Source organism: Talpa occidentalis, unplaced genomic scaffold, assembly GCF_014898055.3.
Source record: "Talpa occidentalis isolate TD23 unplaced genomic scaffold, MPIMG_talOcc4v2.1 talOcc4.17, whole genome shotgun sequence".
In the NCBI taxonomy this organism is placed as follows: Eukaryota; Metazoa; Chordata; class Mammalia; order Eulipotyphla; family Talpidae; genus Talpa; species Talpa occidentalis.
In genome coordinates this window covers 54,515,871-54,531,271 of record NW_023601754.1, presented here as the reverse complement: position 1 = coordinate 54,531,271, position 15,401 = coordinate 54,515,871, and the positions used below count along the sequence as shown (strand labels likewise).

The 15,401-nt window shown below is 60.2% G+C and overlaps 1 protein-coding gene across 1 annotated transcript; it reads left to right on the top strand.

Annotated features, from left to right (window-relative positions):
- The first annotated feature begins 233 nt into the window (after positions 1 to 233).
- SYT12 (synaptotagmin 12) lies at positions 234 to 12,321 on the top strand. The gene is made up of 7 exons (XM_037518254.2): positions 234 to 285; positions 4,199 to 4,392; positions 6,285 to 6,677; positions 9,065 to 9,280; positions 9,767 to 9,887; positions 10,709 to 10,842; positions 12,139 to 12,321. The coding sequence occupies exons 1-7, from the start codon at positions 243 to 245 to the stop codon at positions 12,310 to 12,312; spliced, it is 1,275 nt and encodes a 424-aa protein (XP_037374151.2). The 5' UTR covers positions 234 to 242; the 3' UTR covers positions 12,313 to 12,321.
- Positions 12,322 to 15,401: the final 3,080 nt, after the last annotated feature.

Here is a 15,401-nt window from a genome sequence, read left to right as displayed (position 1 = left end):
ACACAAACGTGAAATTCATCTTGTGCGCTGACTGGCAACCCGGGAGTGAGGTCTAGGAGTGCTTGAAAGGTACTTCAAATGCCATTTTTTAAAGATGCTATTTTTAAAAACCACATACCTTTGCCTGGCCCCCCTCACCACTCCAAGCGACAGGCACATGGGCCCCAGGGAGGCCAGGGGGGTGGGTGACCCCCTGAAGCCCTCTCTGCTGGCTCTCTTCCCTTCCAGTGCCATCCGCTGTAATGGGCACCATGGCCGTGGACGTGGCGGAGTACCACCTGAGCGGTGAGTGCAGCGGCAAGTCTGCCACCTCAGGGGCCCTCCCACCAGGCCGGGGTGGGGTGTCAGTGGGATACCAATACCCCAATACTGGTAAGGACAGTCAGTGACCTGTCCAAGGTCACACAGCCTTGGGGACACCCAGCTGGGACCAGCCTGAGGCCTTCATCTTTCTGGTCAGGGTGCTCCCTTCCAATGGAAGCGACTCTCTCCATGTCACTTGAGTGGGTTGCCCTGAGGCCCGTGGCCCACAGCTCCCTAAGGATGAGTCTGAGGGCGGGAGCCACTCAGCTGGGGCCATTCCTAGACCCTGTTGAGCAGCTAGTCACACTCAGATCACCTGGTCATGTCACCCAGACAGGCAGGAGCTCCCGCTTTCCAGGGTGCGCCCGGCAGGCATGGGCTCGGGGTGTGGCCTGGAGATCCCAGACATGCTCCAACTGCGCTTCAGCATCGGCCGCAGCACCCACGCCGTCTCCCCTCCCTACTTACAGAGGGAAGGAGGGTGGGAAAGGGAAGGAGCACAAACCCCAGGGCTCCCAGCTCCCCAACAGCCACCGGTGCCCCCCCTCACACCAGCTTCTCCCAAGACAACCCCCAGTCACATGAGAGCTGGGCTCTTGGGGTCCTGAGGGGTCCTCACTCTTCCCCAGCGAGCACGGCAGCTCACCAGCTCACAAGACTTACCCAGGCCTGGCGTGACCTGGGCAGGCCATGCAACCCCCGAGCCTCCACTTACTCACCTGTGGGGAGGGGGTGGTGAGGCCTCCCTTCAGGGCTGCTGGGGAGATTCGTGAGCAGCCCCACTGCCTCCCCACCACAGGCCTCCCACCACGGGCACACACGCCCGGTGCTCGCCTCTGGGCCTGCTCCGCCTCGCCTGGCTGCGTCCTCATGTCTGGTGCGGCGGTTACCAGTGCGGAGCTGGAGCCCCAGCTTCCTCATCAGAAAGGGGGCACAGTCACAGAGCGATCTGGAGCCCCAGCTCCCTCATCTGTGAAGGGGCACAGTCAGAGCCTTCTGTGCTGAGCACGCAGTGGGCGAACGGGCGAAGGCTTAGGACAGGGCCTGGCAAGTAGTCCATGGAGAGGAGGCGCCTCCTCCCGTTCCTCCGCTGGTCTCAGCTGAGACCTTGCCCCCTTGGGAGCGCGTCCCCGCCTCCCAAGGCTGGTGCTCAATAAACTGAGTAAATAAATGAGCATTAATTGTCATCATTTCGTCTCAACCTCCTGGGGCTTTTCCGTGCAGGGGCCCCAGCCCTGCCCGCCTCTCCTGCCAAGAGCACTAGCTTCCGGCAGCCCCAGGGGTCCTCACGCTGGGGGGACCTGGCTCTGCTTTGCCACCTTTCCACGTTCAAGCCTCAGGCCCCAGTTCAGCTCCTAGCCCTGCCCGGCTGTGCCCGCCGGGCCAGCGGGAGCCCCTCTCACACGGTCCTCGGTCCCCTTGGTCGTGGTTTTCTTTAGCTCACAAATGACATTTCAGCGCAGAGGTCAGGAGAGGGAGGGTCTGCTCGCAGCTCCACCACCGCTTGTTCTCATGGCCTCCCTCCCCCCCCCCCCCCCCCCCGCTCCGCCCCGGCCCACACGCCCTGTGATCTTTACATCAAAATCGTGTGGTTATATCATGTTGGAGAGTGATTTATTTTTTCCTCTTAACAGTGCCCGAAAGGTGTCTCTGCATAGCCATGGGGACCTGCTGATGACCTCAATTGTCATTCTCAGAGGCCAGTGACATTCCTCCCCAGGACAGCCCCCCCACCCCCACCCCGGCCCCCTTGTGGGACCTTCTGGCCATTTCCAGATTTCCCAGTTAAAAATACAGCCACGATGACTCACACCAGACATCACTCTTGCGGGGGTTCTCTCCTTAGAATAAGTCCCCAGGATGAGCCCATGGGTGGGCTGTTTCTGTCTTCATCGCGGTTTCCTGATGTGGAGACTGAGGCCCAGAGAGTAGAGGAGGCGGCCTGCCCGGGAACCAGGGAGCCTGCACCCAGCCAGCGCCCTCACCTCTGTGGCCGTGCGCTGGCACATAGATGTATTCCTGGGCCTCTCTCAGCCTCAGTTTCCCTCTTCTGGAAAGTGGAGTCGGGATAATGCCAGGTAAATGCCAGATAAATGCCAGGGCTGAAGGACGAGCCCTGACCTCCAGAGTGAGCTGTGGATTCTGGCAAGACGTGGCTGGCTCTGGACAGCAGGGGCAGGCCGAAGCCTCCCGCCACCAGAGGGGCTGCCCCTGCTGTGTGACTATCCCTGAGTGACCAGGCCTGGGGAAGCAGTGAGGAAGGGCCCCTCTAGCTTCAAGTGTTCCACGCCCCCACTGGGCACCACGAATGCTCCAGGCTTTGTCCGCCCCCTCTTCTTGCCCGACCTCCCAGTCCCTGGTGACTTACTTACTCCTTTATAATGCAAATTCCTCCTCCTCTAGGAAGTCCTCTCCATCTTGATTCCCATCACCCCTTTCTGTCTATTCATTTTCACCTCACTTCCTATAAAGGGCCTGGGCCTGGGGCTTATACCCCCACAGGGGCTTGCACACAGTAGGTGCTCAATGGATGGATGACGCTAAATCTCTGCCCCTGAAACACCCTACCCACCTCTCTCAACCTGCTACCAGGGGACTAAGCTGGGTGGAGGCTGGGTGGGGCAGCAGTTACCCTTGCTTTCTCTGAAGTCTGGCTGCCAGAGTTGGAATCCCAACACCACACCCTCCTGGCTGTGTGACTCAGGCAAGGTCTTTGTGAGCCTCGGTTTCCCTATTTGAAGTGGGCATTCAGGCAGCACTGAGGATGGTGTAGCGAACTGTATTTTCCAAGTGTGACTAGCAAAATGGAGTCCACCGGCTCACTGGCTGCTTTGGGGATGGAGGGCTGGGTTTCCAAGCATTGCGAGACCACACTTTTCAACAGGGTGGTCCTGCCAGGGGCCACACGGGATGGCATCATGGGTCACTATTTTGGGGAACAGTAAGGCTCTGAGAAGGAAAGTCACTTGCTGAACAGTGGAGAAAAAGCAGTTGTGCCCCTGGATTTGCCCCCCAAAATCCGCATAGCCTGAATCACTTCTCAATTGTGGTTGAGGACTTTTTTTTTTAAATAACTGCTTTCTTGAGATAAAATTCACATACCCTACAATTTATCCACTTAAAGTGTAACAATTCAGTGGATTTAGTAGATTGTGTGCCCAATAGCACTATCAAGCTTTCCAATATATTCATCATTCCCCAAAGAGATCCCACGTTCTACATTCCCCACTCTCCCCGGCCCCCGACAACCACCGACCTACCTTCTGTCTGCACAAATTTGCCTGCCTGGACCCTTCATATAGGAGCAGATTCCCACCGCCGGTGGCCTTTTCTTTCCCTTCACATGATCTTTCCCAGACCCGTCCATGCTGTATTTCATTCCTTCTCACGGCTGAATAATATTCCAATGTTTGGATGTGCTATATTTTTCTCTTCGTTGTTTGATGGAGATTAGATCCTTCTAGATGAGGTTGAGGCAAAATGGAGTCATTTCTCTTTCTCCCCCCACACCCCTCCCTTTTCCCCAAACGGCTGCTTTGATTATCTGGAAACAAGAGGGCCTCTGAGGCCTCAAAGAAGTGAGAGCAACCCTGTTGGTTTAAAGCCTAAGGAATGAGTAGCCCTTGTTCACAGGGCTTCATCTGCTCCCGCCAAGCCTCGCTCCTGGGAGAAACGCACGTTTGTGTGGAAAAGAGGCTAAAGCGGAAATTGCAGAGAGAATATGGCTTGAACCCCCCCACCCAGCACCGAGCCTGGCACATAGTAGGCTCTCAATAAGTGCTTGTTCAGTGACTAAGTCAGTGCTGAGCTCCCTGCTCCTTGGGTCTGTGAACACGGGGCTGGGGAGGAGGGTGCTCCCAGTGCCTGCTAATGAGAGGCTGCCCTTGCCTTGCAGTCATCAAGAGCCCGCCTGGCTGGGAGGTGGGTGTCTACGCGGCAGGGACCCTGGTGCTGCTGGGCATTGCCGCCGTGAGCCTGTGGAAGCTCTGGACATCCGGGAGCTTCCCCAGTCCCTCCCCGTTCCCTAACTACGACTACCGCTACCTGCAGCAGAAGTACGGGGAGACCTACGCAGAGGCCAGGCAGAAGGTGAGGCTTGCCTTCTCCCAGGTGCATGTAAGCGGTGCCCCCATGCCCCCACGTCCACGCGGGACCCGCCTCCACACCCCTGGCTCCCTCCTGGTGAATTCCCGCTGTGAGGGCTTGTCTCTTGCAGGCCTCCGACATCACGCAGTGTTAGCGCATCATCTGTGAATATGTGTTGAATGAATGAATGTTTTTCATTTTCAAATCCATTCTGTGGGTAATCAAGAAGAAAACACCTCTCTGAACCATACCGTGTTGTCAATTGATGTTACCCCAATAAAAAAAGAAGAAGGGCCTCCCTGGTGGCGCAAGGGGTTAAGCACCGCACTATGATGCAATCCGCAGCCTCTGCAGCACGAGTTCGATCCCCAGCCGGCCAGGGAGCTACCCACACGGTGCAGCAGATTTCTGCTGACTCGCCCGCTGCTCCCCTCAGCAGTGCGTTTCAGTCAGTCTGCCTGTTCTGTTCCCCACTCTGTCTCTGGTGAATCCTCTCACCCCCCGAGTCTCTGGCCTGTGCCCCAGCTCTTGTATGCCTAAATAAATAAATCTTTTAAAAAAAGAAGGAGGAGGAGGAGAAGGAGGAGGGGAGAGAGGAATCGCTCCCAAAATGCCAACCCCCAGCGACCAGCAACTGTGAACTGCTTGCCTCTGGGTGGTGATGTGGGGAGATGTTCCCGTTCTGAAATATTCCTCTCCAGCACATTAAATCCACCCCCCAGTCTCTTCTCCACGGATAGTTTCTACACAACAAGGGTCATTTCTGCACAGAATTTCACACCCTGCTCTTTTCATCACACTTATAACTGCAATAGTTTCCCATATTATTGAGCATCCTTCGTAAACATCATTTTAATGACTGCGCAAGATTCCTTTTTAAGTGCGTGTCATGGTTTCCTAAACGCCATTATAAACAATGCGGTGGGTGTTTTATATGTTGAATGCTGTCTTCGTGTGGGATTACGTACTCGGAATGGATGCCCAGATGTGGAATTACTGCATTAGGGAGGCTCAACGTTTTAGGGCTTTCAATTGATATTACTGATAGTTTCATCATTGGCCAGTTGGCAGAGAATTTTTCTAGCATCATGTAGAGTTCAGAGAGCACTATCAGAATCTGTTACCAAGTTAGGGTCCCACGTGCTCATTCATTTGGGGTGTCAGGAGGGACTCTCACTCCATTCTGGGACTGGAAATTGACACCACTTGTTGGCCAAGGTGTCAAAAGCTTTCCAAAGGACTGTGTGCTCGGAGCCAGGATTTTAAGAAAGCTGTTTGATGCTGCATTATTTATCTTTGTGAAAAAATAGAAACAACATAGGTGCCCACAGCAGAGGAGCCCTAACATAAATTATGGCTATCTACTCAGTGGCCAGTGGGGGGTGCATTAAAGACTATGCAGCCACAGGGGAGATGCTTAGGGTACAAATATTTTAGTCTTCTAAAGTCCCAAGGTCGACTTAGAGAAAAGAAAAATGAAATTAAGGCAACTGTTGCCCCACAGGAAATCTCTCTCATGTTGTAAACATTGTTGTAAACGTCCTTTGAGGCTGCTGGGTCTGCTATTGAGTAGCTATACTCTAGTATTCTTACCCAGTCCCCTTCTGCGGGACACTTAGATTAGGACGTTCCCTTTTTATAAACCTCACTGCAATGAACATCTTTATTTGTGGATCCCTCGCCATATCAACAAACATTTTGAGAAAAAGCTTTCTTACATCCTGGTCAGGGATATGAAATAGTATTAAACAAGTGTCTTCCTAAGGCATGCGCCAGATTTGCAGAAGGGGGACCTGGATTGCCCTGAATGGAGGGGACTTACCGTGTCACCTCCTGTTGCCACCACACCATGCCCACTGCCCTTGCATGCTCCCATGTCTCCTTTCTCACCCCAGACAGTGCCTGCCTGGAGCGCCCAGCGGGCCAGCGCTCAGGGCCTGTCCAGCCGCAAAGGCAGCCTCAGCTTCGAGGACACCGTTGAGAGCCTCAGCGAGCTGGGGCCGCTGGAGCTGATGGGCCGGGAGCTGGACCTGGCCCCATACGGGCCGCTCCGGAAGTCGCAGTCGGCTGACTCCTTGAACTCCATCTCCTCTGTGAGCAACACCTTCGGGCAGGACTTCACGCTGGGCCAGGTGGAGGTGAGCATGGACTACGACAGCGCCTCCCACACGCTGCACGTGGCTGTGCTGGAGGGCAAGGACCTGCTGGAACGGGAGGAAGGTGGCTTCGGGTCCTGCTTCGTGCGCGTCAGCCTGCTGCCTGAGGAGCAGATCATGGGCATCTCTCGGGTAAGTGCGAGCCGGCATGGGGTGGGCAGAGGGCACCCCGGGCTCTGCAGGTCCGCCCTAGGCAGGGCTAGAGAGCCGGTTTGGTTGGTGATTCTGAGGGAGGACCCAGCCCCAAGTCTGGGGCTCCACCTTCAGCTCCCAACAATGGCAGTGCCAGCATCCGACCCTCAAATCCAGAGTGTGGACATTGTCCGTTTCCACACCTGCCCCTGGTGTCAACTTGGGGACCTGGCAGAAAAGGGGTGACACGCTCAAGTTGATTCACTGCGGGAGGGCTTGCCAACAGGACTGTTAATAATGGGGGGCTTGGGTGACCTCAGGGATGGTCTGAGGGATTGGGGTGGAGATGAGGACATCGGATCCAAAAGGAGACAGGCATGTAGGACGGGCCACTCCACAGGTGCTGGGCCCTCTGTCCAGGGACATGGTCAACCCACCACCCTACCTCAGGGAAGTCCTGGGGGAATGGCACCCCAACCTCCCTCTGACCGGTTTCCTCTGGTGAGCCCCACTGACCTGCCTCACCAGAAACCAGAGGTCAAGGGAGCCTGTTGAAACAGGCCGTGGAGGTCAGCTCAGGGCGGGGCCGGGCAGAGAGTAAACCAGAGAGGGGTCAGGGAGACAACAGCATCCCCCCACATCTCTCAACCTCACCCCCCACACCCCTCCATGCCAAGAGGGAGCAAAGCTAACACAAAACACACCCTGCCACCCAGAACGGGGGGCAGTAGCTCCACACTGGATTGCGGGACAGTCAGCACACTGCAACCTCTGACCTCTGACCCGGCAGGAGGAGGCCAGAATCTGCTGGAGCAAGTGCCTCTGACCCCTCAGACCCACAGCATCCAGCCACATGCATGCTGGAACTAGCTGACGCTCAGGGCTGGACAGTCCCCCTCCAGGAGGTCTGGAGCGGACCAGTCAGGGGCCTGTGAGCCCCACGAGAGGGCAGCCCAGCTCCCGAGAGGCAGGCCAGGGCATGGTCAAGAGCAGGACCCAGGAACCCAAATGCCTCGTTTTGAATCCTCACAACATGTCCCGGAGCAAGACATAAAAGTGCTCTGTGACTCAGTTTCCCATCTGTCAGCTGGGCATAATTCTTGAGGAAGGGATGGTTAATATATGCAGACTCCTCTGTAACCCCGATTCCGGGTAAGCGTCTTGGGCCCATGAGGCGTTCTCATCTGGCCTAGGCCCGCGCGCCTGTGGCCGGCCCAGGTGGCCTGGTCACACCCGTGAGGGGGGCGTCAGCAGCCACACAGCCCGCTCCAGAGCCAGTCCACCCGCGGCCCTTTCCTCGGCCCCCGTGGGAGGGACCGTTAGTGCATCTTACTGCTGAGGAAACCGAGGCACAAGAAGGGAATTTGCCCAGGACATCCCCAGCTGTGAGCAGGCATCGGGGCTCTGCCCGGTCCCCTCCTCCTCTCCCTCATGCTCACACAGCACAGGGCACGGAGCGTCGGGGCGGGGTGGGGGGAGCCCTCGGGCAGAGGCAGCAGCGAGGCTAATTTGGCCAGAGGAGGGCAGAGGGCCCTGCAGACTCCAAGTGCCCACAAAAGGGGGCGCCCCTGGGGGAGGCGCCCTTGACTCCCAGGCCGGTGGGTGGGGCAGCTCCTGGAACCAGAGCCCTCCCTGGACTTACTCCGAGAAGGAGGCTGTGACCATCCTCCCGCCGCTCCCAGGAGTGGGTGCTGCCCGGGCTGGGCGGCCCGGAACTTCAGGCGAGGTGCCAGGGATGGAGACTCGTCTCTTTCATATTGCCAGGCAGTTATTAAGCAGCTCCCCGGGGAGGGGGGCGGTGCTGCAAGAGTGTCTTCCCAGGGCGGCCCACAGTGCTGGGAAGGAGGCCAGTGGCTCCCACCAGGCAGGACTGGGCTGGGAAGGGAGTCTGCCCAGCCTTGCCCAGCCCCTCCCCGCTACCACCTGTCCCTCCCTCCAGCAGGCCTCCCTGCCTCCTGCCCTCCTTCTCTGCTTCCTTCCTTCCATCCACCCATCATCCTTGTGTCCTCCTATCCGTCCCGCATCAGGCTGGCCCGGACATCAGTGGCTCTGGACGCCACGATCCTCTGCCCCCTGCACGCCTGGCCCGAGTCGGGACTGAACACAGGCAGGACAGACGCGCTGCTCAGCCAGCGCCGGGAGGGCTGCGAGGCCGGGGGCACCGGCACGGAACTGGCTGGGTCAGACTGTGGAAGGTCCAGATGCAGAGAGGAGTATGAGGGGGCTTCCATCGTCCAGGCTGAGACCCCCGAGAAAGCTTGTGAGGTTGTGGGGCCTGCAGAGCCAGGACCGGAGCCCAGCTCTCTGGACCCCCCTTGGGGATCTCTCCTTTCGGGGCTCCACCTCCCTCCAGCGTGCCGCCCCCTCCCCGGGCCCTCTCTCCGCAGATCCAGCGGAACGCCTGCTCCATCTTCTTCGACGAGAAGTTCTCCGTGCCCCTGGACCCCGCGGCGCTGGACGAGAAGAGCCTGCGGTTCTCCGTGCTCGGCGTCGACGAGGACGAGCGGAACGTGAGCACCGGCGCGGTGGAGCTCAGGCTGTCGGAGCTCGACCTCCCGCGGCAGCCCTTCGGCGGCTGGCTCTACCTGCAGGACCAGAACAAGGTCCGTCTGCACCCCGCGCACCCTGGGGCTCCGCGGTGGGGGCTTCCAAGCACAGACCCCGCTGTGCAAAGCACCCACACCTTGAGGACATTTAAAGAGAACCTGAGCCGGTGCAGGACGGCCTACGCCAGGGTCCCCCGGGGCCAGCCTGGGGGCGACGTGGTTGTTTGAGCCCCCACTTTGCCCGCAGCAGCCCCGCTGCCCAGCTTTCCTTGGTCCGGAAAGGAACGTGACCACATCCAGCTGCTATGTTCCACAGGCACCCCCGGCCTCCTTCCACTGCTGGACACCCTGCCCCCCGGAGAGGAGGGTGGTCTGTGCTCCACGGAGCAGGGAGGGGTCCCTTTCTCCATCCCACCAGCCTGGCACCCTAATCAGAGGGATCCTCAAGGCAACAACTTCCCCATGGGGAAGGAAGCGTCTGCCTCTCCCTGGGCCTCACGTCCAGGGCGCACAAGCCCGCTGACCCCGCCATCTGTCCTCCAGGCTGCTGACGCAGTGGGGGAGATCCTGCTGTCCCTCAGCTACCTCCCCACCGCCGAGCGCCTCACCGTGGTGGTGGTGAAGGCCAAGAACCTCATCTGGACCAATGACAAAACCACAGCAGGTAAGGACCTGCGGCAGCCTGGCTCCCTGTGGCTGGGGGGCCGGGGCCCAGCTGTTAAGCCCAGGCACCTAGAGGCCTCAGCAGGTGTGGGCACGGGCCAGCCCTCCCAGCTGGACTCAGGAGCCATGCCTGGTAGGAAGGCTGAGCCACACGGAAACCTGGGAGCCACAGAGGGTGCAGGGAGCCGGGGGGGAGGTGGGGGTGATGGACGTCAGAGCATAGGCAGCACATGGGGCCAGGTCAGGGAAGCATGATGTGCCCCACTTTCCAGGCCTGGCTTCATGGGGCGTCTCCTTGCCCAGAGGCTGGGTGCATCCTGCTCCCATTAAAGGGACCAGGGCAGCAGATGGTGGAGCCAGGTGGACCTGCTGCCTCGGGAACTAAGTCAGGGCACTGGGCGCTGGGGGAGGCTGGATGCAGGCAGGCACAGCCCGACACCCTGTGGGCGCTGGGTGCAGACGGCGACTTATTCTGCACGTCCGAGTCAGGCTCCACTGAGCAGGCAGCGAGGACACGGGCTGACATCTGCGTCAGGCCATTTATAGAAGGGAAAGTGGGAGGCCTGCCCAGCTCCCCAGAGTGTCATGGGAGGGGAGCTGCAGTAGCTGGGAGGTGGCTGCCTGAGTCCTGAGCCCAGCGCTCCTCCTGACGCGCCTGTGAGCCTCAGTTTCCTCATCTGTCAAATAGGAACAAAATAAAGGACCCAGGCAGGACTGTGGGAGAACATGGCCATAGCGCAGCTGGGGCAGCGGCCGTGCGGGACAGGGCAGGGCTGCCACGGTGAGTGTGGCCCTGGCCCTCACCCAACTCTGCCCCCCCAGACCCCTTTGTCAAGGTGTACCTGCTGCAGGATGGGAGGAAAATGAGCAAAAAGAAGACAGCAGTGAAGAGGGACGACCCCAACCCAGTGTTCAACGAAGCCATGATCTTCTCCGTGCCGGCCATCGCGCTCCAGGTGAGGGGGCGCAGGCACGGGGCCCGACCACCAGCCCCCTGTGGCCGGCCTGGCGGCTCAGGGCCCCTGCAAGTGGACGGCTGACCTCAAGCCCTTATCTTTCTAGTCCGGAAGCCTGGTCCAGTGCCCACTAGGCACAGCCCTGTGGGAGGTGCTGGGGACATGGGCACTCATGAGGGACAGGTAGGGGAGTCCCCCGATCACCCTCATCCACGGAGAATGAGCTAGACTTGGGGGTCAGGCAAGGGTTAGCTGCGCTGAGATCTGGAGAAGTTCCCAGTGGAAGGAAACACAGAGGCCCAGAGAGGAGCCAGGGCTAAGCTGAGGGCCCCAGGCCTCCCAGGCTGCTACCTGCAGGGACCCTGCTGAGCCTTAAGAAAGCAATGTGCCCCCGGGAGACCCCTTCCCGGCACAGATCTCACAGACCCCAGGGTGGGGGCTGCAGAGGACACAGCCTGGGCCATGCCAATACCCTCTGCTTACATGCCTCCAAGGACGGGGCGCTCACCACCATCACGGCTTCCACCTGCGGGCGTCCTTGATCATGAGAAAGTCCTCCAGTGCCTGGGGCCACAACCTGCCCCCTTATACATGGGGCTCATCTCCCCTCCTGGGACACCCCATTTAAATTAGCAAACCTGGAACTCAGCCTCACTCTGGGGGTTCCTGATGCAGACACACAGCCCAACATTGTGGCTTGTCCTGGGTGTCCTGGCCTGGTCCTGCCACGCTCATGGGTTAGGTGTCCCCTGGGGGGGTCACAGTACCACCTCGCTGCAGCCTGTGAGGGCATGAGACTCCGCGGGACCCTGGGGGAGGGGCGGGAGAAAGAGGAGAGGAGTCGGACCAGGTTCTAGCTGCAGCTTCACAGCTTTGCTCCCCAGCAAGTTCTCTCCCCTCGTCTGTCACAAGCTGGACATACTCCATCAGGAAACACAGCTGACACCTAAAATTCTCTGCCTGCTGCAGGCACCCCCTTGGCACATTACACATTGCAGTTTTGTTAGTTCCCAGAAGAGGTCGGAACTATTCTTGCCCAATTTCACTGATGGGGAAACTGAGGCAGTGAGCCCACGGTCACACAGCAAGGAGGTAGTGAGGCTGGCATTTGAACTGGGGCATCTGGTGCTGTGGCCACGTAGGGAGGTGGCCGCAGATAACCGTGGGGTTGGACAGGTCAGCGGTGAGGAGGCAGAGCCAGGCCAGGCACCCCTAGGATTGCAAGCTGGAGCCCAGGAGCCAAGGAGGTCTGCTGGCACTGCCCTGCTCCCCAGCACCCTGTCACCTCCTCCCCAGGACCTGTCTCTCCGTGTGACGGTGGCAGAGAGCAGCAGCAATGGCCGCGGGGACAACGTGGGCCACGTCATCATCGGTTCGTCGGCCAGCGGCATGGGCACCACGCACTGGAACCAGATGCTAGCCACACTGCGCAGGCCGGTGTCCATGTGGCATACCCTCCGGCGAGACTAGCAGCCCGGCAGGGAGGGCGGGCACGGAGCCGCCTGGAGCCCGGTCATCTCGGCCTCTCTATCCGGACTGCCGTGGGGGAGCCGCCTGGCTCCGTGTCAGGGACCCGGGGTTTCCTCCCACCCGGGACCAGCTGAGGCTAGGCCAAGACCCCGAGGAGGATCTGCCCTCAGCTGTGGGGGCGGGGCCTGACTTTCAGGGCAGGTAGGCGCCCCGGCCCCCAGGGCCCAGCTGGGCCTCCTCCCCCGGACAGGAACCTTGGGGGCCAGCGCTGTGCCAGGCACCGGCAGGCATGACCGAACAAGACGCAGCCTCCAGGACAGCAGGAGACGAGGGCCCCACAGTGGTGACCTGCCGAGGGCTGGGTGCCGGCCCTGGCCCTGCAGATGGAACTCAGGACTTGGGGAGCACTCTGGGGGCTGGGAGGACCAGGGGGAGCTATGCTCTGAGGGGGAGCAGAGAAATAAGAGTGTCCCGGACAGGCGGCCCCGCCTGAGCACGGCAGGGCCACGGGCATCCCTGGGCTCAGCTCACCGGGTGGGCGCTGCGGCCTTCTCTGAGCAGGAGACGGGGGAGACCAGGCGGACAGAGCCGGGCAGGCCATGCGGGCACAGGCACCCTGTCCTGCTGGGAATCCACTCCCTTGATGGAGACCCTTTTGGGGCCCCAGGCCCTCGCATTCAGCCCCACACAAACCTGCTGTTCATTGGCGTCCTCCACTGGCCCTGGAGGGCTGGAGGGGCTCAGCCAGAGGGGCTCTGAGTCCCGGGCAGAGTTAAAGAGAACAAGCCCCCTCTCCCCCCAAGGGAGAAGCGGCGCCTGGGGCAAGGGAAGAGGCCAAGCGAGTTCTGATTTTAGAGAGGCTGCCGGTGGTGTGGGGAGCTCAGGAGAGGTCCTGCGGGGAAGCTAAGCCATTACCCCCCCACATGAGTCTGCCCACCCCACCCTGTGGGGTGTCACTGGTTGAGTCAGCTCCATCCCCAGGATGGCAGCCCTGGGGGGCTGGGGGGAGCAGGTGCCCTTCAGAGGTGGGGGATAGAGTCCCTGCAGGTCAAAGGGATGCTCCCCCGCCTGCCCCCACTCACAGCAGCAGCACCTGCTCTCCAGGGCCACCCACAGCTGAGCGCATGGCAGCCTGTCATCCTGGGGGGCTTTGGAGACCCAGATCCAACCAGGCGTCCTCCTGATATGGGAGTGGGTGGCCCAGGGTGGTCATGAGACTGGAGGCAGAACGTGGCGTCCCCCGCCTGGCCCCTGCCTGGCCCACCCCAGAAGCCAGGCTGCCCACCCGGTGGTCATCAGCCAGAGATCTGCCAGCCCAGGGCAGCCCCGGGCCGGGCCCCCACCCTGCTGCAGCCTGGGAGACTCCTGACTCTTCCCGCCCCCCCAGCTGTGCGAGCAGACGCCGCCCCTCCCCAACCCCCCCAACTGCATGAAACGTGGCTGTGCACGAGGACGGTGCGGGCACCGAGGATGCCCACTGGAATGATACTAGAACCAAATAAAGCTGGGGCAGGAGAGGGGGGCTTCTGGGGAGCCCTGCCTAGCCCTGAGTCACTTTCATCTCTTCTCCAGGAAGCTGGGGCTCAGGCCTCCCCACAGTGACTCCTGTCCCCCTGCTGGGTGCCCAGAGGGAAGGGGGGCAGCCCCTACGTGGGCCAGGCGCCCTCAGGAGGACCACGGCCGTCAGGCTGTGGGAGTCTCCCAGAAGGGGCCCAATGCCAGGCCGGTGGGGGGACAGCCGTGAGGCCTGTCTGCAAAGGCTTCCTGGGGGTGTCGCTGACCTGAGTCTTTGGGTCAAGGAGGAGAATAGCAGGCGGGCTGGCAGCAGCTGCGTTCCCAGCGGAGGGAAAAACACATGGGAAATGGCAGGAGCAGGCGCGCCTGGGCCAACTCGCCCACCTTACTAGAACAAAGTTGGGAGAGGGGAGTCAGGGGAAAGGCTGAGAGGGGAGCAGGTTCTTGAGTCTAGTGAAGATGGTAGCCCCCCAACACTTGAGGTGGGGGCTGGTGTCACCCCCACTTTGCAGATGTGGAGACTAAAGCCCTGAGAGGTTAAGTCACTAGCCCGAGGTCACACAGCCAGAAAGTCTCAGGCTCGCTCAGGCCATCTGGCCGCGCTGCCCCTTCCCTAATTCCTCCAGGGTGGGGCCGGGAGGCAGCAGAGAAGTCCCTCTAGATGCCAGGCTGCTCGGGTTCTCTCTGCCCTCTGCTCCCCTCCCCTGTCCCGGAAGATCCCAGCAGCCCCCAGGAGGTGTGCCCACCACAGGGCCTGACCGAGAAGGGCTTCTGTGCAACCCCACCCTCCCACCCCATACTGGGGAGACAGGCTATTTCAGGAGCCCCTGAAGGGTACAGGCCAGGGAAGGCTTCCTGGAGGAGATGGAAAGAGGAAGGCAGGGAGGGCAGCAAGGGAGGAGGGAGAGGTGACTCCAGGCAGAGGAACTGCCTGCCCAAAGGTGTCTCAAGTGTCTGGAGCCACCCAGAAGGGTCTGTAAGACTGGGGGGGGGGGTCGGGGATGGGCAAACAAGGAGCCTGGACCTAAATGGCAGTTGTGGTTGAGTTGGCCCTTCTGCCTGCCATAGACCTGGGTCAGCCGCTCACTGGCTGTGTGACAAGTCCCTTTCTCTCGAAAGCCTCAGTTTCCCCATGTGAAGAATAGGCTTAATAGACAAGAAGGCCTCCAAAGACCACCACACCTCTGGTGTTTGGGGATTCCGGTGTGTGGGGGCTGCCTGGGTTAGAACCCCAGATCTTCCCACAGTCGTGGGCTCTTGGGCAAATTACCTTTGAGCCTCTCAGCGTCCCCATTTGTCAGAGGAGGATAAGACTTAGCCATGCTTCATGGGGGGGAATGAGGTGGCCCCTGGCAGGTGTCTGGCCCAAGAAGGTGCTCACTAAGCATGAGGCCCAGGCTTTGGGTAGACAGGCTCTTGGGTTGGGTGTTTGGGGTGGGGTGTTTGGGTGGGATGGGTGTTTGGGGGGGCATGGGGAGCAAAGGCCTGTGTACCCACCAAGGAATCCCAAGGGGCAGGAGTAACCCTCTGAATTCCCGCCCCCTAGGGACTCCCTTTGCCCTTGCTCCCCCACC

Excerpts from the sequence above, each read along its gene's own strand:
- SYT12 (XM_037518254.2), top strand. The coding sequence starts at position 243 with ATGGGCACCATGGCCGTGGACGTGGCGGAGTACCACCTGAGCG. Across the intron at positions 286-4,198 it reads GGCGGAGTACCACCTGAGCG|TCATCAAGAGCCCGCCTGGC; the intron begins GTGAGTGCAGCG and ends CTTGCCTTGCAG. Across the intron at positions 6,678-9,064 it reads AGATCATGGGCATCTCTCGG|ATCCAGCGGAACGCCTGCTC; the intron begins GTAAGTGCGAGC and ends CTCTCTCCGCAG.